Source organism: Pan troglodytes, chromosome 21, assembly GCF_028858775.2.
Source record: "Pan troglodytes isolate AG18354 chromosome 21, NHGRI_mPanTro3-v2.0_pri, whole genome shotgun sequence".
In the NCBI taxonomy this organism is placed as follows: Eukaryota; Metazoa; Chordata; class Mammalia; order Primates; family Hominidae; genus Pan; species Pan troglodytes.
In genome coordinates, this window is record NC_072419.2 from 32,788,262 (window position 1) to 32,809,219 (window position 20,958).

The following is a 20,958-nucleotide window of genomic DNA, read 5'->3' on the forward strand; positions in this document are numbered from 1 at the left end:
ACCACCGTTTGTTTCACTGTCGCCCCATATGCCTCCGGTGACACACAATCACACCATCTGCTCTGGGATACACCAATACCATGCCTGGCCACATGGTCTCCACCTCGGATTCACCCCTGATCCTGTTTGCACGTGTCTTATAAAGCACTCTCAGCTTTCCAGAGGCCCAGAGCTTTCAGAAGTGGGACACACTGCTCTTTCAAAGGAGGAGGGAGGCAGAGGGCTGATGGATCAGTGAATTTTCAGCTGACAACACGCCTTAAGACCCATGGGATCGATCTGTGCTGCAGCGAGGCCCTGCCTGCCACATCAGGTGTGGTGAGCCCATCCTATCTCACTCGGAAGGGGCCAAAATCGGATCTGAAGGGGAGTCCCGAGAACCCAGCAGGCGTCCTGAAGCTCTCCCTCCCTTGGTGGGAGTCGGCTCAAGGAGGTCCTGAGGACAGGACTCCTGTGGGTTTCGCGCTGGGACAGGACCCTGGCGGTCACCTCTCAAACGCCACCCCCAACTGGACCGCGGATCCAGCCTTCGCTGCAGCTGCAGCAGGAGACTCGCTGCCACCGTGCAGCGGTGGACTTAATTAAAGGGGACGCAGCCTGACTGCCAGGAGCAGAGAGCGAGTCAGCCCAGCCAATGTGCATGCTCCAGAGGCAAGCGGCTTCTCCTGTCAAAGTGCTTCCCACGGTTGTCTTAGAAACCGGTCCCTGAGGATTGGCAGAGCAGGAGCCCTCTGTGGCTGCTCTCTCACCCGAGGGTCATTCTCCCCGAGAGCAGAACCCCGCAGCCTCAGGGTTTGCCTGGGGGTGTGTTTTTCAATGCCTCTGCTGTATGAATCTGTGTGTGTCTTTGTGTGTGTGTGTGTCTTTGTGTGTGTGTGTGTGTGTGAGAGTGTGTGTGTGTGTAACTCCCATTCTCTCTTCTCTCTTTGTCTCTTGGTCTCTGTGTGTTTCTTTCCCTCTCTCTGTCGGTTTGTGTGTGTGTGCCCGTGTGCGTGTGTGTCTTTGGCCGAATGCGCCCTGTGCACCACAGAGCGATTTCTCACATGTCGGCCTGCCTTTGGTGAGCCTTTTTCTGCGTCTCTGCCTGGGTCGTGAGGCCGGTTGTCAATCGTCTTTGCCGCCGAAGATCTGCTTTGGGAGTGTGAAGGCCTGGCCCATGTGAGGAGACGCGTCGGTCCCGGAGCAATTGAAATCTCATCCCCTCGTGAGCGGCCTCTTTTCTAGGATCAAGATGATCACACTGCAGCCAAGGACAAAGCCCCATAGGAGCTCTTTGTCCTGCAGGAGAGGAGCAGACCCACATCAGAGAAGATGGTTGTATCTTTTCACGGCTTTTCTCTGAGAAATGAAGCCACACCATGATACAGTCTGGAAGAGGAAGCCGGGAATGGGAGATGGCAGCAATCCCTGTCACTGGAACGCTGGCCTCTCTGGACAAGCCACCCTTTTGGAACCCCACCCCTTAGGCCCGTGGTGGTGGTATGGTGCTGTATCCTGCCTGGGCTCTGGGCTCTGGCCTCTGCTCCATCCTCCCTCTTGCTGTGCCTCCCCTGTTTCTCAGGGACCTGGATGCCTCTCGCTCTGGCCAAATGTCTTCAAAGAAGATGACCTCCCAGTCCGTCAGGGAGACACTTCCTGGATATCCATGCCATGATTATTTCTCTCTCCAAACCTGTTTCTGCTTGATTTGGGAAGTTTTGAAACTCTCCTTTTGTAGAATCTGCAACTGGATATTTGGGGCGATTTGAGGCCTATGGTGGAAAAAGAAATATCTTCATATAAAAAATAGACAGAAGCATTCTCTGAAACTTCTTTGTGATGTGTGCATTCAACTCACAGAGTTGAACCTTCCTTTTGACAGGGTAGTTTTGAAACAGTCTTTTTGTAGTATCTGCAAGTGGATATTTGGAGTGCTTTGATGCCTATGGTGGAAAAGGAAATATCTTCACATAAAAACTAGACAGAAGCATTCTCAGAAACTTCTTTGTGATGTGTGCATTCAACTCACAGATTGGAAAGTTTCTTTTGATAGAGTAGCTATGAAACACTTCTTTTGTAGAATCTGTTATTGGATATTTGGAGATTTTTGAGGCTTTTGTTGGAAACGGGAATATCTTCACATAAAAACTAGACAGAAGCATTCTCAGAAAGTTCTATGTGATGTGTGCATTGCACTCATAGAGTTGAAACTTCAGTTTGATAGTGCAGTTTTGAAACAGTCTTTTTGTAGAATTTGAAAGTGTTCATTTGGAGCGCTTTGTGGCCTATGGTGGAAAAGGAAATATCTTCATATAAAAACTAGACAGAAGCATTGTCAGAAACTTCTTTGCGATATGTGCATTCACCTTACAGAGTTGAACGTTTCTTTTGATAGAGGAGTTTTGAAACACTCCTTTTGTAGTATCTGATTGTGGATATTTAGAACTCTTTGAGGCCTTCGTTGGAAACGGGATATCTTCACTTAAAAACTAGACCAAAGCATTCTCAGAAACATCTTTGTGGTGTGTGCATTCAACTCACAGGGTTGAACCTTTCTTTTGATACAGCAGTTTGAAACACTCATTTTGTAGAATCCACTTGTGGATATTTGGAGCTCTTTGAGGCCTTCGTTGGAAATGGGATAACTTTACATAAAAACTAGACAGAAGCATTCTCAGAAACTGCTTTTTGATGTGTGCATTCAACACACAGAGTTGAACCTTTCTTTTGATAGAGCAGTTTTGAAAGAGTCTTTTGGTAGAATCAGCAAGTGGATATTTGGAGTGATTTGAGGCCTGTGGTGGAAAAGGAAATACCTTCCTAAAAAAACTAGATAGAAGCATTCTCAGAAAGTTCTTTGTGATGTATGCGTTCAACTCCAGAGTTGAACCATTCTTTTGATAGAGCTGTTTTGAAACACTCCTTTTGTAGAATCCGAAAGTGTTCATTTGGAGCGCTTTGAGGCCTATGGTGGAAAAGGAAATATCTACACATAAAAAGTAGACACAAGCATTCTCAGAAACTTCTTTTTGATGTGTGCTTTCAACCCACAGAGTTGAACCTTGCTTTTGAGAGAGAAGTTTGAAACAGTCTTTTTGTAGAATCTGCAAGTGGATATTTGGAGCGATTTGAGGCCTTCATTTGAAACGGGATATCTTCACTTAAAAACTAGACTGAAGCATTCTCAGAAACTTCTTTGTGACGTGTGCATTCAATTCACAGAGTTGAACCTTTCTTTTGATAGAGCAGTTTTGAAACACTCCTTTTGTAGAATCTGCTTGTGGATATTTGGAGCTCTTTGAGAACTTCATTGGAAACGGGATATCTTCACATAAAAACTAGAGAGAAGCATTCTCAAAACTGCTGTGTGTTGTGTGCATTCAACTCACACAGTTGAACCTTTCTTTTGATAGAGCAGTTTGAAACAGTCTTTTTGTAGAATCTGCAAGTGCTCATTGGGAGTGCTTTGAGGCCTATGGTGGAAAAGGTATTATCTTCACATAAAAACTACACAGAAGCATTCTCAGAAACTTCTTTGTGATGTGTGCATTCAACTCACAGAGTAGAACCTTTCTTTTGATAGAGCAGATTTGAAACACTCTTTTTATAGAATCTGTAAGAGAACATCTGGAGCGCTTTGAGTCCTCTGGTGAAAAAGGAAGTAACTTTACATAAAAACTAGACAGAAGCATTCCCAGAAACTTATTTGTGATGTGTGCATTCAACTCACAGAGTTGAAACTTTCTTTTATTAGAGCAGTTTTGAAACACGCTTTTTGTAGAATCTTCAAGTGTATATTCGGAGCGCTTTGAAGCCTGTGGTGAAAAAGGAAATATCTTCACATAAAAAGTAGACAGGAACATTCTGAGAAAGTCCTTTGTGATGCCTGCATTCAATTCACAGAGTTGAAACTTTCTTTTGATAGAGCAGTTTTGAGACACTCTTTTTGTAGAATCTGCAAGAGTTCATTTGGAGCGCTTTGAGGGCTATGGTGGAAAAGGAAATATCTTCACATACAAACTAGACAGAAGCATTCTCAGAAACTTCTTTGTGATGTGTGCACTCAACTCACAGAGTTGAGCCTTCTTTTTGATAGAGCAGTTTTGAAACAGTCTTTTTCTAGATTCTGCAGGTGGATATTTGGAGCGATTTGAGGTCTGTGGTGGAAAAGGTAATGACTTCACATTAAAATTAGAGAGAAGTATTCTCATAAACTGCTTTGTGATGTGTGCATTCAACTCACAGCGTTGAACCTTTCTTTTGTTAGCGCAGTTTTGAAACACTCTTTTTGTAGAATCTGCAGGTCTTCATATGGAGCGCTTTGAGGTCTATGGTGGAAAACGAAATAACTTCACATAAAAACTAGACAGAAGCATTCTCAGAAACTTCTTAGTGATGTGCACATTCAACTCATAGAGTTGAACCTCCTTTTGATAGAGCAGTTTTGAAACACTCCTTTTGTAGAAACAGCTTGTGGATATTTGGAGCTCCTTGAGGCCTTCGTTTGAAACAGGATATCTTAAAATTAAAACCAGACAGAACCATTCTCAGAAATTTCTTTGTGTTGTGTGCATTCAAGTAACACAGTTGAACCTTTCTTTTGATAGAGCAGTTTCGAAACACTCCTTTTGTAGAGTCTGCTAGTGGATATTTGGAGATTTTGAGGCCTTCGTTGGAAACGGGAATATCTTCACATAAAAACTAGACAGAAGCATTCTCAGAAAATGCTTCATGATGTGTGCATTCAACTCACAGAGTTGAACCTTTCTTTTGATAGAGCAGCTTTGAAACACGCATTTTGTAGAATCTGCAAGTGTTCATTTGGAGGGCTTTGAGGCCTATCCTGAAAAAGGAGGTGTCTTCACATAAAAACTAGACAGAAGCATTCCCAGAAACTTCTTTCTGATGTGTGCATTCAACACACAGAGTTGAACCTTCCTTTTGAGGGAACAATTTTGAAACACTGTTTGTAGAATATGGAAGTGGATGTTTGGAGCAATTTGAGGCCTATGGTGAAAAAGGAAGAATCTTCACATAAAATCTACACAGAAGCATTCTCAGGAACTTCCTTGGGATGTGTGCATTCACCTAACACAGTAGAACCTTTCTTTAGATAGAGCAGTTTTGGAACACTCTTTTTGTAGAATCTGCAAGTTGATATTTGGAGCACTTTGAGGCTTATAGTGAAAAAGGAGGCTATCTTCACATAAAAACTACACAGAAGCATTCCAAGAAACTTCTTTGTGATGTTTGCATTCAAGTCAGAGAGTTGAACCGTTCTTTTGATAGAGCAGTTTTGAAACACTATTTTTGTAGAATCTGCAAGTGGACATACGGAGCGCTTTGAGGCCTGTGGTGATAAAGGAAATATCTTCACATAGAAACTACAAAGAAGCTTTCTCAGAAACTTCTTTGTGATGTGTGCATTCAACTCATAGAGTTGAATGTTTCTTTTCAAAGAGCAGTTATGAAACACACTTTTTGGAGAATCTGGAAGTGGAAATTTGGAGGGCTTTGAGGCCTGGGGTGAAAAAGGAAACATCTTCCCATAAAAACTACACAGAAGCATTCTCAGAAAGTTCTTTGTGATGATTGCTTTCAACTCACACAGTTAAACATTACTTTTCATAGAGCAGTTTTGAAACACAATTTTTGCAGAATTTTCAAGTGGATATTTGGACCGCTTTGAGGCCTTCGTTGGAAATGGTATATCTTCATATAAACTACACAGAAGTACTCCCAGAAACTTCTTTGTGAGGTGTGCTTTCAACTCACATAGTTGAACCTTTCTTTTGATAGAGCAGTTTTGAAACACTCTTTTTGTAGAATCTGCAAGTGGACCTTTGGACCGCTTTGCGGCCTTATTTGGATAAAGGGTATCTTCACGTATAAACCAGACAGAAGCATTCTCAAAAACATCTTTATGATGTCTGGGTTAAACTCACAGAGTTAAACCTTTGTTTTCATAGAGCAGCTTTGAAACACACTATTTGTGGAATCTGGAAATGGACATTTGGAGCGCTTCTAGGCCTGTGGTGAAAAAGGAAATATCTTCACATAAAAAATACACAGAAGCATTTTCAGAAACTTCTTTGTGATGTGTGCATTCAACTCACAAAGTTGAACATTCCTTTTCATAGAGCAGTTTTGAAACACACTTTTTGCAGAATCTGCAAGTGAATATTTCGAGCGCTTTGTGGCTTATACTGAAAAACGAGGTATCTTAACATAAAAACTACACAGCAGCATTCTCAGAAACTTCTTTGTGATGTGTGCATTCAACTCACATAGTTGAACCTTTCTTTTGATAGAGCACTTTTGAAACACTCTTTTTGTAGAATATGCAAGTGGACATTTGGAGCGCTTTGAAACCTATGGTGAAAAAAGAAACAACTTCACATAAAAACTACACCGAAGCATTCTCAGAAACTTCTTTGTGATGTGTGCATTCAACTCACAGAGTTGAACCTTTCTTTTGGTAGAGCAGTTTTGAAACACTCTTTTGGTAGAATCTGCATGTGTGGACAGTTGGAGCTCCTTTATGCCTGTGGTGAAAAAGGAAATATCTTCACATAAAAATGGACAGATGCATTCTCAGAAACTTAATTGTGATGTGTGCATTCAACTCACAGGGTTGAACCTTTCTTTTGATAAAACAGTTTTGAAACACTGTTTTTATAGAATCTGAAAGTGAACATTGGAGCCCTTTGTGGCCTATGGTAAAAAAGGACATATCTTTACCTGAGAACCTCACAGAAGCATTCTCAGAAACTTCTTTGTGGTGTTTGCATTCACCTCATTCTTTTGATGGAGCAGTTTTCAAACACTCATTTTGTAGTATCTGCAAGTGAACATTTAGAGTGCTTTGTGGCCTATGGTGAAAAAGGAAATATCTTCACATAAAAACTACACAGAAGCATTCTCAGAAACTTCTTTGTGATGTGTGCATTCAACTCACAGAGTAGAACCTTTCTTTTGATAGAGCAGATTTGAAACACTCTTTTTTTTTTTTTTTATTATACTTTAAGTTTTAGGGTACATGTGCACATTGTGCAGGTTAGTTACATATGTATACATGTGCCATGCTGGTGCGCTGCACCCACTAACTCGTCATCTAGCATTAGGTATATCTCCCAATGCTATCCCTCCCCCCTCCCCCCTCCCCACCACAGTCCCCAGAGTATGATATTCCCCTTCCTGTGTCCATGTGATCTCATTGTTCAATTCCCACCTATGAGTGAGAATATGCGGTGTTTGGTTTTTTGTTCTTGTGATAGTTTACTGAGAATGATGGTTTCCAATTTCATCCATGTCCCTACAAAGGATATGAACTCATCATTTTTTATGGCTGCATAGTATTCCATGGTGTATATGTGCCACATTTTCTTAATCCAGTCTATCGTTGTTGGACATTTGGGTTGGTTCCAAGTCTTTGCTATTGTGAATAATGCCGCAATAAACATACGTGTGCATGTGTCTTTATAGCAGCATGATTTATAGTCATTTGGGTATATACCCAGTAATGGGATGGCTGGGTCAAATGGTATTTCTAGTTCTAGATCCCTGAGGAATCGCCACAATGACTTCCACAATGGTTGAACTAGTTTACAGTCCCACCAACAGTGTAGAAGTGTTCCTATTTCTCCACATCCTCTCCAGCACCTGTTGTTTCCTGACTTTTGAATGATTGCCATTCTAACTGGTGTGAGATGATATCTCATAGTGGTTTTGATTTGCATTTCTCTGATGGCCAGTGATGATGAGCATTTCTTCATGTGTTTTTTGGCTGCATAAATGTCTTCTTTTGAGAAGTGTCTGTTCATGTCCTTTGCCCACTTTTTGATGGGGTTGTTTGTTTTTTTCTTGTAAATTTGTTTGAGTTCATTGTAGATTTTGGATATTAGCCCTTTGTCAGATGAGTAGGTTGTGAAAATTTTCTCCCACATTGTAGGTTGCCTGTTCACTCTGATGGTAGTTTCTTTTGCTGTGCAGAAGCTCTTTAGTTTAATTAGATCCCATTTGTCAATTTTGTCTTTTGTTGCCATTGCTTTTGGTGTTTTGCACATGAAGTCCTTGCCCATGCCTATGTCCTGAATGGTAATGCCTAGGTTTTCTTCTAGGGTTTTTATGGTTTTAGGTCTAACGTTTAAATCTTTAATCCATCTTGAATTGATTTTTGTATAAGGTGTAAGGAAGAGATCCAGTTTCAGCTTTCTACATATGGCTAGCCAGTTTTCCCAGCACCATTTATTAAATAGGGAATCCTTTCCCCATTGCTTGTTTTTCTCAGTTTTGTCAAAGATCAGATAGTTTTAGATATGCGGCGTTATTTCTGAGGGCTCTATTCTGTTCCATTGATCTATATCTCTGTTTTGGTACCAGTACCATGCTGTTTTGGTTACTGTAGCCTTGTAGTATAGTTTGAAGTCAGGTAGTGTGATGCCTCCAGTTTTGTTCTTTTGGCTTAGGATTGACTTGGCGATGTGGGCTTTTTTTTGGTTCCATATGAACTTTAAAGTAGTTTTTTCCAATTCTGTGAAGAAAGTCATTGGTAGCTTGATGGGGATGGCATTGAATCTGTAAATTACCTTGGGCAGTATGGCCATTTTCACGATATTGATTCTTCCTACCCATGAGCATGGAATGTTCTTCCATTTGTTTGTATCCTCTTTTATTTCCTTGAGCAGTGGTTTGTAGTTCTCCTTGAAGAGGTCCTTCACATCCCTTGTAAGTTGGATTCCTAGGTATTTTATTCTCTTTGAAGCAATTGTGAATGGGAGTTCACTCATGATTTGGCTCTCTGTTTGTCTGTTGTTGGTGTATAAGAATGCTTGTGATTTTTGTACATTGATTTTGTATCCTGAGACTTTGCTGAAGTTGCTTATCAGCTTGAGGAGATTTTGGGCTGAGACGATGGGGTTTTCTAGATAAACAATCATGTCGTCTGCAAACAGGGACAATTTGACTTCCTCTTTTCCTAATTGAATAACCTTTATTTCCTTCTCCTGCCTAATTGCCCTGGCCAGAACTTCCAACACTATGTTGAATAGGAGCGGTGAGAGAGGGCATCCCTGTCTTGTGCCAGTTTTCAAAGGGAATGCTTCCAGTTTTTGCCCATTCAGTATGATATTGGCTGTGGGTAACTATCCTAAATATATATGCACCCAATACAGGAGCACCAAGATTCATAAAGCAAGTCCTGAGTGACCCACAAAGAGACTTAGACTCCCACACATTAATAATGGGAGACTTTAACACCCCACTGTCAACATTAGACAGATCAACGAGACAGAAAGTCAACAAGGATACCCAGGAATTGAACTCAGCTCTGCACCAAGCAGACCTAATAGACATCTACAGAACTCTCCACCCAAAATCAACAGAATATACATTTTTTTCAGCACCACACCACACCTATTCCAAAATTGACCACATACTGGGAAGTAAAGCTCTCCTCAGCAAATGTAAAAGAACAGAAATTATAACAAACTATCTCTCAGACCACAGTGCAATCAAACTAGAACTCAGGATTAAGAATCTCACTCAAAACCACTCAACTACATGGAAACTGAACAACCTGCTCCTGAATGACTACTAGGTACATAACGAAATGAAGGCAGAAATAAAGATGTTCTTTGAAACCAACGAGAACAAAGACACAACCTACCAGAATCTCTGGGACTCATTCAAAGCAGTGTGTAGAGGGAAATTTATAGCACTAAATGCCCACAAGAGAAAGCCGGAAAGATCCAAAATTGACACCCTAACATCACAATTAAAAGAACTAGAAAAGCAAGAGCAAGCACATTCAAAAGCTAGCAGAAGGCAAGAAATAACTAAAATCAGAGCAGAACTGAAGGAAATAGAGACACAAAAAACCCTTCAAAAAATCAATGAATCCAGGAGCTGGTTTTTTGAAAGGATCAACAAAATTGATAGACCGCTAGCAAGACTAATAAATAAAAAAAGAGAGAAGAATCAAATAAACACAATAAAAAATGGTAAAGGGGATATCACCACCAATCCCACAGAAATACAAACTACCATCAGATAATACTTCAAACACCTCTACGCAAATAAACTAGAAAATCTAGAAGAAATGGATAAATTGCTCGACACATACACTCTCCCAAGACTAAACCAGGAAGAAGTTGAATCTCTGAATAGACCAATAACAGGATCTGAAGTTGTGGCAATAATCAATAGTTTACCAACCAAAAAGAGTCCAGGACCAGATGGATTCACAGCTGAATTCTACCAGAGGTACAAGGAGGAACTAATACCATTCCTTCTGAAACGATTCCAATCAATAGAAAAAGAAGGAATCCTCCCTAACTCATTTTATGAGGCCAGCATCATTCTGATACCAAAGCCAGGCAGAGACACAACCAAAAAAGAGAATTTTAGACCAATATCCTTGATGAACATTGATGCAAAAATCCTCAATAAAATACTGGGAAACTGAATCCAGCAGCACATCAAAAAGCTTATCCACCATGATCAAGTGGGCTTCATTCCTGGGATGCAAGGCTGGTTCAATATACGCAAACCAATAAATGTAATCCAGCATATAAACAGAGCCAAAGACAAAAACCACATGATTATCTCAATAGATGCAGAAAAAGCCTTTGACAAAATTCAACAACGCTTCATGCTAAAAACTCTCAATAAATTAGGTATTGATGGGACGTATTTCAAAATAATAAGAGCTATCTAGAAACACTCTTTATGTAGAATCTGCAAGTGGACATTTGGAGTGTTTTGAGGTCCATGTTGAAAAAGGAAATATCTTCCCATAAAAACTACACAGAAGCTTTCTCAGAAACTTCTCTGTGATGTTTGCTTTCAACTCACACAGTTGAACATTTGTTTTGATAGAGCAGTTTTGAAACACTCTTTTTGTAGAATCTGCATGTGGACATTTGGAGCACTTTGAGGCCAGTGGAGAAAAAGGAAATATCCTCACATGAAAACTACACAGAGGCATTCTCAGAATCTTCTTTGTGTTGTTTGCTTTCAACTCACAGAGTTGAACGTTCCTTTTCATAGAGCAGTTTTGAAACAATCTTTTTGTAGAATTTGCAAGTGGATATTTGGACTGCTTTGAGACCTTCGTTGGAAATGGGATATCTTCAAAAAGTAGACAAAACCATTCTCAGAAACTTCTTTGTGATGTTTGCATTCAACGCACAGAGGTGAACCATACTTTTGATACAGCAGTTTTTAAACACTCTTTTTGTAGAATCTGGAAGTGGCCATTTGGAACGCTTTGAGGCTTGTCTTGGAAAAGGAAATATCTTCAGATAAAACTACACAGAAGAATTCTCAGAAACTTCTTTGGATGTTTGTTTTCAACTCACAGAATTGAACATTCCTTTTCATAGAGCAGTTTTCAAACACTCTTATGTGGAATTTGCAACTTGATATTTGGACAGCTTTGAGGCTCTCCTTGGAAACGGGATATCTTCACAAAAACTAGACACAAGCAGTCTCAGAAACTTCTTTGTGATGTGTACATTCAACTCACAGGGTTGAACATTTCTTTTGATAGAGCAGTTTTGAAACACACTTTTTGTAGAATATGTAAATGGAAATTGGAGCTCGTTTGGGCCTATGGTGAAAAAGGAAGAATCTTCACATAAAAACTACACAGAAGCGTTCTCAGAAACTTCTTTGTGATGTGTGCATTCAACTCACAGAGTTGAACCTTACTTTTGATAGAGCAGTTTTGAAACACTCTTTCTGTAGAATCTGCATGTGGACATTTGCAGCGCTTTGAGGCATGTGGTGAAAAAGGACATATTTTCACATAAAAATTACACAGAAGCATTCTCAGAAACTTCTTTGCGTTGTTTGCTTTCAACTCTCAGAGTTGAATATTCCTTTTCATAGAGAAGTTTTGAAACACTCTTTTTGTAGAATTTGAAAGTGGATATTTCTACCGCTTTGAGGCCTTTGTTGGAAACGGAATATCTTCACAAAAACTAGACAGAAACATTCTCAGAAACTTCTTTGTGATGTGTAAATTCAACTCACATGGTGGAACATTTCTCTTGATAGAGCAGTTTTGAATCACACTTTTTGTAGGATCTCCAAGTGGACAATTGGAACTCTATTGGGCCTATGGTGAAAAGGAAGTATCTTCACATAAAAACTACACAGAAGCATTCTCAGACACTTCTTTGTGATGTGTGCATTCAACTCACAGAGTTGAACATTTCTTTTGATAGAGCAGTTTTGAAACACTCCTTTTGTAGAATCTGCAAGTGGACATTTGGAGCGCTTTGAGACCTGTGGAGAAAAAGGAAATATCTTCCCATAAAAACTAAACAGAAGCTCTCTCAGAAACTACTCTGTGATGTTTGCTTTGAACTCACAGAGGTGAACCTGTCTTTTGATACAGGAGTTTTGAAACACTCTTTTTGTAGAATCAGCAAATGAACTTTTGGAACGCTTTGAGGCCTATGGTGAAAAGGAAATATCTTCACTTAAAAATTACACAGAAGAATTCTCAGAAACTTCTTTATGATGTTTTCTTTCAACTCACAGAGTTAAATATTCCTTTTCATAGAGCAATTTGGAAACACTCTTTTTGTGGAATTTGCAAGTGGATATTTGGACCTCTTTGAGGCCTCCTTTGGCAATGTTATATCTTCACAAAAACTAGATGGAAGCATTCTCAGAAACCTTTTTGTGATATTTGCATTCAAATCACAGAGTTGAACCTTTCTTTTGAAAGAGCAGTTTAGAAACACTCTTTATGTAGTATCTGCACGTGGACATTTGGAGGGCTTTGAAGCCTATGGTGAAAAAGGAAATATCTTCCTGTAAAAACTACACAGAAGATTTCTCAGAAATCTCTTTGTGATGTTTGCTTTCAACCCACAGAGTTGAATCTTTCTCGTGATACAGCAGTTTTGAAACACTCCTTTTGTAGAAATTGCATGTGGACATTTGGAGCACTTTGAGGCCTGTGGAGAAAATGGAAATATCTACACACGAAATCTACACAGAAGCATTTTCAGAAACAACTTTGTGTTGTTTGCTTTCAACTCACAGAGTTGAACATTCCTTTTCATAGAGCAGTTTTGTAACACTCTTATGTAGAATTTGCAAGTGGACATTTGGAACGCTTTGAGGCCCTCGTTGGAAACGGGATATCTTCACAAAAACTAGACACAAGCAGTCTCAGAAACTTCTTTGTGATGTGTGCATTCAACTCACAGTGTTGAACAATTCTTTTGATAGAGCAGTTTTGAAACACTCTTTTTGTAGAATCTGCATGTGGACATTTGGAGCACTTTGAGGCCTGTGATGAAAAAGGAAATATTTTCACATAAAAACTACACAGAAGCATTCTTAGAAACTTCTTTGTGTTGTTTGCTTTCAACTCCCAGAGTTGAATATTTCTTTTCATGGAGAAGATTTGAAACATTCTTTTTGTAGAATTTGAAAGTGGATATTTTGATCGCTTGGAGCCCTTCTTTGGAAATGGGATATCTTCACAAAAACTAGACAGAAGAATTCTCAGAAACTTCTTTGTGATGTGTACATTCAACTCATAGAGTTGAACCTTTCTTTTGAGAGTGCTGTTTTGAAACACTCTTTTTGTACTATCTGCAAATGGACGTTTGGAGTGCTTTGAGACCTTTGTTGAAAAAGGATATATCTTCACATTAAAAACTAGACAGAAGCATTCTGAGAAACTTATTTCTGATGTTTGCTTTCAACTCGCAGAGTTGAGCACTCCTTTTCATACAGCCATTTTGAAACACTCTTTTTGTAGAATTCGCAAGTGGAGATTTGGACCGTTTGAGGCCTTCGTTGGAAACAGGATATCTTAACAGAAACTAGACAGAAGCATTCTCAGAAACTTCTTTGTGAAGTGTGCATTCAACTCACAGAGTTGAACCGATCTTTTGACCAAGCAGTTTAGAAACACTCTTTTTGTAGTATCTGCAAGTGGACATTTGGTGCTCTTTGAGGCCTATGGTGAAAAAGGATATATCTTCACTTGAAAACTAGACAGAAGCATTCTCAGAAACTTCCTTGTGATGTGGGCATTCAACTCACAGAGTTGAACCACTCTTTGGATAGAGCAGTTTTGAAAAACTCTGTTTGTGGAATCTGCAAGGGGACATTTGGAGTGTTTTGAGGCCTATGGTGAAAAAGGAAATATCTTCACATAAAAACTACACAGAAGCAATCTCTAAAACTTGTTTGTGATGTGCGCATTCAACTCACAGAGTTGAACATTCCTTTTCATAGAGCCGTTTTGAAACACACTTTTTGTGGAATCTGCAAGTCGACATTTGGAGCACTTTGAGGCCTGAAATGAAAAAGGAAATATCTTCAGATAAAAACTACACGGAAGCATTCTAAGAAACTTCTTTGTGATGTTTCCTTTCAACCCACAGAGTTGAACATTCTTTTTCATAGAGTAGTTTGGAAACCCTCTTTTTGTATAATTTGCAAGTGGATATTTGGACAGCTTTGAGGCCTTCATTGGAAATCGGGATATCTTCACAAAACTAGACAGAAGCATTATCAGAAACTACTTTGTGATGTGTTCACTCAACTCACAGAGTTGAACGGTTGTTTTGATGGAGCAGTTTTGAAACACTCTTTTTGTAGGATCTGCAAGTGGACATTTGGAGCGCTTTGAGGCCTGTGGTGAAGAAGGAAATATCTTCACATAAAAACTACACAGAAGCATTCTCAGAAACTGCTTTGTGATGTTTGCTTTCAACTCACAGAATTGAACATTTCTTTTCTTAGAGCAGTTTTGAAACACTCTTTTTATAGAATTTGCAAGTGGATATTTGGACCGCTTTGAGGCATTCGTTGGATACGGGATATCTTCACATAAAAACTAGAGAGAAGCATTCCCGGAAACTTCTTTGTGATGTGTGCATTCACTTCTCAGAGTTGAACTTTTCTTTTGAGAGAGCAGTTTTGAAACACTCTTTTTGAAGAATCTGCAAATGGACATTTAGAGTGCTTAGAGGCCTAAAGTGAAAAAGGAAATATCTTCTCATAAAAAGTAGACAGAAGCATTCTCAGAATATACTTTCTGATGTGTGCATTCAAGTCACAGTGTTGAACCTTTCTTTTGGCAGAGCAGTTTTGAAACTTGGAGTGCTTTGAGGCCTGTGGTGAAAAAGGAAGTATCTTCACATAAAAACTACACAGAAGCATTCTCAGAAACCTCATTGTGTTGTTTGCTTTCAACCCACAGGGTTGAACATTCTTTTTCATAGAGCAGTTTTGAAACCCTCTTTTTGTATAATTTGCAAGTGGATATTTGGACCGATTTGAGTCCTTTGTTGAAAACATGCTATCTTCACAAAAACTAGAAAAAGCATTCTCAGAAACTTCTTTGTGAAGTTTGCATTCAAATCAGAGAGTTGAACATACCTTTTAATAGAGCAGTTTTGAAACACTCTTTTTGTAGAATCTGCAACTGGACATTTGGAGCGCTTTGAGACCTATGGTGAAAAAGGAAATATCTTCACATAAAAACTACACAGAAGCATTCTCAGAAACCTCTTTGTGTTGTTTGCTTTCAACCCACAGAGTTGATCATTCTTTTTCATAGAGCAGTTTGGAAAAACTCTTTTTGTAGAATTTGCAAGTGGATATTTGGACCGATTCGAGGCCTTCGTTGGAAATGGTCTATCTTCACATAAACTACACAGAAGCATTCCCAGAAACTTCTTTGTGATGTGTGCATTCAATTCACGGAGTTGAACATTTCTTTTCATAGAGCAGTTATGAAACACCGTTTTTCTAGAATCTGCCAGTGAACATTTGTGGAGCTTTGAGGTCTACGGTGAAAAAGGAAATATCTTCACATAAAAACTAGACAGAAGCATTCTCAGAAACTTCTTTGTGATGTGTGCATTCAACTCTTAGAGTTGAACGTTGCTTTTGATAGAGCAGTTTTGGAACGCTCTTTTTGTATAATCTGTAAGTGGACATTTAGTATGCTTTGAGGTCTATGCTGAAAAAGGAAATATCTTCACATAAAAACTAGACAGAAGCATTCTCAGAAACTTCTTTGTGATGTGTGCATTCAACTCACAGAGTTGAACATTCCTTTTGATAGAAGAGTTTTGAAAGACTCTTTGTAGAATCTGTAACCTAATATTTGAACCGCTTTGAGGAATTCGTTTGAAACGGTAATATCTTCACATAAAAATTAGACTGAAGCATTCTCAGAAACTTCTTGTGATAAGTGCATTCAGCTAACAGAGTTGAACCTTTCTGTTTATAGAAGAGATTTGAAACACTCTTTTTGTAGAATCTGCAGGTGGATATTTGGACCGCTTTGAGGACTTCAATGGAAATGAGAATATCTTCATATAAAAGCTAGACAGAAGCATTCTCAGAAACTACTTTCCAATGTGTGCATTCAACACATAGAGTTCAACCTTTGTTTTGATAGAGCCGTTTTGAAACACTGTTTTTGTAGTATCTGCAAGGGGACATTTGGAGCGCTTGAGGCCTATGGTGAAAAAGGAAATTTCTTCATATAAAAACTGGCAGAAGCATTCTCAGAAACTTCCTTGTGATGTGTGTATTCAACTCACAGAGTTGAACATTGCTTTTGATTCAGCAGTTTTGAAACTTGTAGAATCTGCAAGTGGATATGTGGACCACTAAGAGGAATTCGCTGGAAACTGTATTTTCACAAAAAAGCTAGACAGAAACATACTCAGAAACCTCTTAGTGATGTGTGCATTTAAATCACGGAGTTGAACATTCCTTTTGATAGAGCAGTTTTGAAACACTCTTTTTGTAGAATCTGCAATTGGACATTTGGAGCACTTTGAGGCCTATGGTAAAAAAGGAAATATCTTCTCATAACAAATAGAAAGAAGCATTCTCAGAAACTTCTTTACGATGTGTGCATTCAACTCACAGAGTTGAACATTCCTTTCGATAGAGCTGTTTTGAAACACTCTTTTTGTAGAATCTGCAAGTGGACATTTGGATCACTTTGAGGCCTTCGATCGAAATGGGAATGTCTTCACATAAAAACTAGACGGAAGAATTCTGAGAAACTTCCTTGTGATACGTGCCTTCAACCCACAGATTTGAACAGTTCTTTTGATAGAGCAGTTTTGAAACACTCTCTTTATAGAATCTGCAAGTGGACATTTGGTGTGCTTTGAGGCCTGTGGTAAAAAAGGAATTATCTTCACATAAAAACTAGAAAGAAGCATGCTCAGAAACTTCCTTGTGATGTGTGAACTCAATTCACATAGTTGAACCTTACTTTTGATAGAGCAGTTTTGAAACTCTCTTTTTGTAGAATCTGCAAATGGTTATTTGGACAGCTTTGAGGCTTTCGTTGGAAACGGGAATATCTTCACGTAAAAACTAGACTGAATCATTCTCAGAAACTTCTTTGTGATGTGTGCATTCAACTCACAGAGTTGAACATTCCTTTTCATAGAGCAGTTTCGAAACAATCTTTTTGTACCATCTGCAAGTCGACATTTGGAGCGCTTTGAGGTCTTCGTTCGAAACGGGAATATCTTCACATAAAAACTAGAAAGAACCATTCTCAGAAAATTCTTTGTGATGTGTGCATTCAACTCACTGAGTTGAACCCTTCTTTTGAGAGAGTAGTTCTGAAACACTCTCTTTGTAGAATCTGCAAGTGGACTTTTTGTGTGCTTGGAGGCCTATGGTGAAAAAGGAAATATCTTAACATAAAAACTAGACAGAAGCATTCTCAGAAACTTCTTTGTGATGTGTGCATTTAACTCACAGAGTTCAACTTTCCTTTTCACAGAGCAGTTTTGAAACACTCTTTGTGTAGAGTCTGCAAGTGGACATTTGGAGTGCTTGGAGGCCTATGGTGAAAAAGGAAATATCTTCACATAAAAACTAGACAGAAGCATTCTCAGAAACTTCTTTTTGATGTGTGCACTCACCTCACAGAGATGAACCCTTCTTTTGGTAGAGCAGTTTTGTAACCCTCTTTTTGAAGCATTTGCAAGTGGATATTTGGACAGCTTTGAGGCTTTCGTTGGAACTGGAAATATCTTAACATAAAAACTAGACAGAAGCGTTCTCAGAAACTTCTTTGTGATGAGAGCATTCAACTCACAGTGTTGAAACTTTCTTTAAATGGTGCAGATTTGAAACACTCTTTTTGTAGAATTTCCAAGTGGATATTTAGACAGCTTTGAGGACTTCGCTGGAAACAGGAGTATCTTAACATAAAAACTAGGCAGAAGCATTTTCAGAAACTTCCTTGAGATGTTTGCATTGAACTCACATATTTGACCGTGACTTTTCATTGAGCAGTTTTGAAACGCTCTTTTTGTAGAATCTGCAGGTAGACATTTGGAGTGCTTTGAGGCCTACTGTCAAAAGGAAATGTCTTCACATAAAAACTAGACAGAAGTATTCTCAGAAACTTCATTGTGATGTGTGTACTCAACTCACAGAGTTGAACCTTTCTTTTGATAGAGCAGTTTTGAAACACTCTTTTTGTAGAATCTGCAAATGGTTATTTGGACATCTTTGAGGCTTTCGTTGAAAACGGGAATATCTTTGAATAAAAACTAGACAGAAGCATTCTCAGAAACTTCTTTGTGATGTGTGTATTCAACTCACAGAGCTGAACATTCCTTTTCATAGAGCAGTTTTGAAACACTCTTTTTGTAGAATCTGCAAGTCGACATTTGGAGCGCTTTGAGACCTTCGTTCGAAACGGGAATATCTTCACATAAAAACTGGAAAGAACCATTCTCAGAAACTTCTTTGTGATGTGTGTATTCAACTCACAGAGTTGAACCCTTCTTTTGAGAGAGCAGTTCTGAAACACTCTCTCTGTAGAATTTGCTGGTGGAATTTTTGTGTGTTTTGAGGCCTATGGTGAAAAAGGAAATAACATAAAAACAAGACAGAAGCATTCTCAGAAACATCTTTGCGACGTGTGCACTCAACTCACAGAGTTGAAACTTTCTTTTGATAGAGCAGTTTTGAAACACTCTTTTTGTAGAATCTGCAAGTGGATATTTGGAGCGCTTTGTGGCCTTCATTGGAAACGGGAATACCTTTACATAAAAACTAGACAGAAGCATTCTCAGAAACTTCTTTATGATGTTTGCATTTAACCCACAGAGTTCAACATTCTTTTTCATAGAGCAGTTCTGAAACATTCTTTGTGTAGAATTTGCAAGTGCACATTTGGAGCGCTTGGAGGCCTATGGTGAAAAAGGAAATATCTTCACATAAAAACTAGACAGAAGCATTCTCAGAAACTTCCTTTTGATGTGTGTACTCACCTCACAGAGATGAATCCTTTTGGTAGAGCAGTTTTGTAACCCTCTTTTTGAAGCATTTACAAGTGGATATTTGAACAGCTTTGAGGCTTTCATTGGAACCAGGAATATCCTAACATAAAAACTAGACAGAAGCCTTCTCAGAAACTTCTTTGTGATGTGTGCATTCAACTCACAGTGTTGAAACTTTCTTTAAATAGTGCAAATTTGAAACACCCTTTTTGTAGAATTTCCAAGTGGATATTTAGACAGCTTTGAGGCCTTCACAGGAAAAGGGAGTATCATAACATAAAAAGTAGGCAGAAGCATTCTCAGAAACTTTTTTGTGATGTTTGCATTCAAGTCACACAGTTGACCATTACTTTTCATTGAGCAGTTTTGAAACACTGTTTTTGTAGGATCTGCAGGTAGACATTTGGAGCATTTTGAGGCCTACTGTGAAAAGGAAATATCTTCACATAAGAACTAGACAGAAGTATTCTCAGAAACTTCATTGTGATGTGTTTACTCAACTCACAGAGTGGAACCTTTCTTTTGATACAGCAGTTTTGAAACACTCTATTTGTAGAATCTGCAAGCGGATATTTGAATCGTTTTGAGGCTTTCGTTGGAAACGGGAATATCTTCACGTAAAAACCAGACAGAAGCATTCTCAGAAACTTCTTTGTGATGTGTGTATTCAACTCACAGAGTTGAACGTTCCCTTTCATAGAGCAGTTTTGAAACATTCTTTTTGTAGAATCTACAAGTCGACATTTGGAGCGCTTTGAGGCCTTCGTTCGAAACGGGAATATCTTCACATAAAAACTATAAAGAACCATTCTCAGAACCTTTTTGTGATGTGTGCGTTCAACTCACAGAGTTGAACCCTTCTTTTGAGAGTGCAGTTCTGAAACACTCTCTTTGTACTATCTGCAAGTGGAATTTTGGTATGCTTTGAGGCCTATGGTGAAAAAGGAAATATTTTAACATGAAAACTGGACAGAAGCATTCTCAGAAACACCTTTGTGTTGTGTGCATTTAACTCACAGAGTTCAACTTTCCTTTTCATATAGCAGTTTTGAAACACACCTTGTGTAGAGTCTGCAAGTGAACATTTGGAGCGCTTGGAGGCCTACTGGGAAAAAGGAAATATCTTCACATAAAAACTAGACAGAAGCATTCTCAGAAACTTCTTTTTGATGTGTGTACTCAATTCACAGAGATGAACCTTTCTTTTGCTAGAGCAGTTTTGAAACCCTCTTTTTACATTATTTGCAAGAGGATATTTGGACAGCTTTGAGGCCTTCACTCGAAACGGGAATATCTTCACATAAAGACTAGACAGAAGCATTCTCAGAAACTTCTTTGTGATGTTCGCATTCAACTCACAGAGTTGAACGTTCCTTTTCATATAGCAGTTTTGAAGCACTCTTTTTGTAGAATATTCAAGTGGACATTTGGAGCGCTTTGAGGCCTATGGTGAAAAAGGGAACATCTTCACATAAAAACTAGACAGAAGCATTCTCAGAAACTTCTTTGTGATGTGTGTACTCAACTCACAGATTTGAACATTTCTTTTGATAGAGCAGTTTTGAAACACTCTCTTTGTAGTATCTGCAAGTGGATATTTGGACAGTTTGAGGCTTTCTTTGGAAACGGGAATATCTTCACATAAAAGCTAGACAGAAGCATT

At 39.0% G+C, this 20,958-nt stretch overlaps 1 protein-coding gene across 1 annotated transcript; it reads right to left on the reverse strand.

The window, feature by feature from the left end:
* Window positions 1-668: 668 nt before the first annotated feature.
* Window positions 669-1,360, reverse strand: LOC100613361 (protein FAM27D1). Its single transcript, XM_024352087.2, is given in 2 exon segments — window positions 669-863; window positions 866-1,360. Coding segments are annotated over 2 exon segments (690 nt in total).
* Between the last annotated feature and the right edge of the window lie 19,598 nt (window positions 1,361-20,958).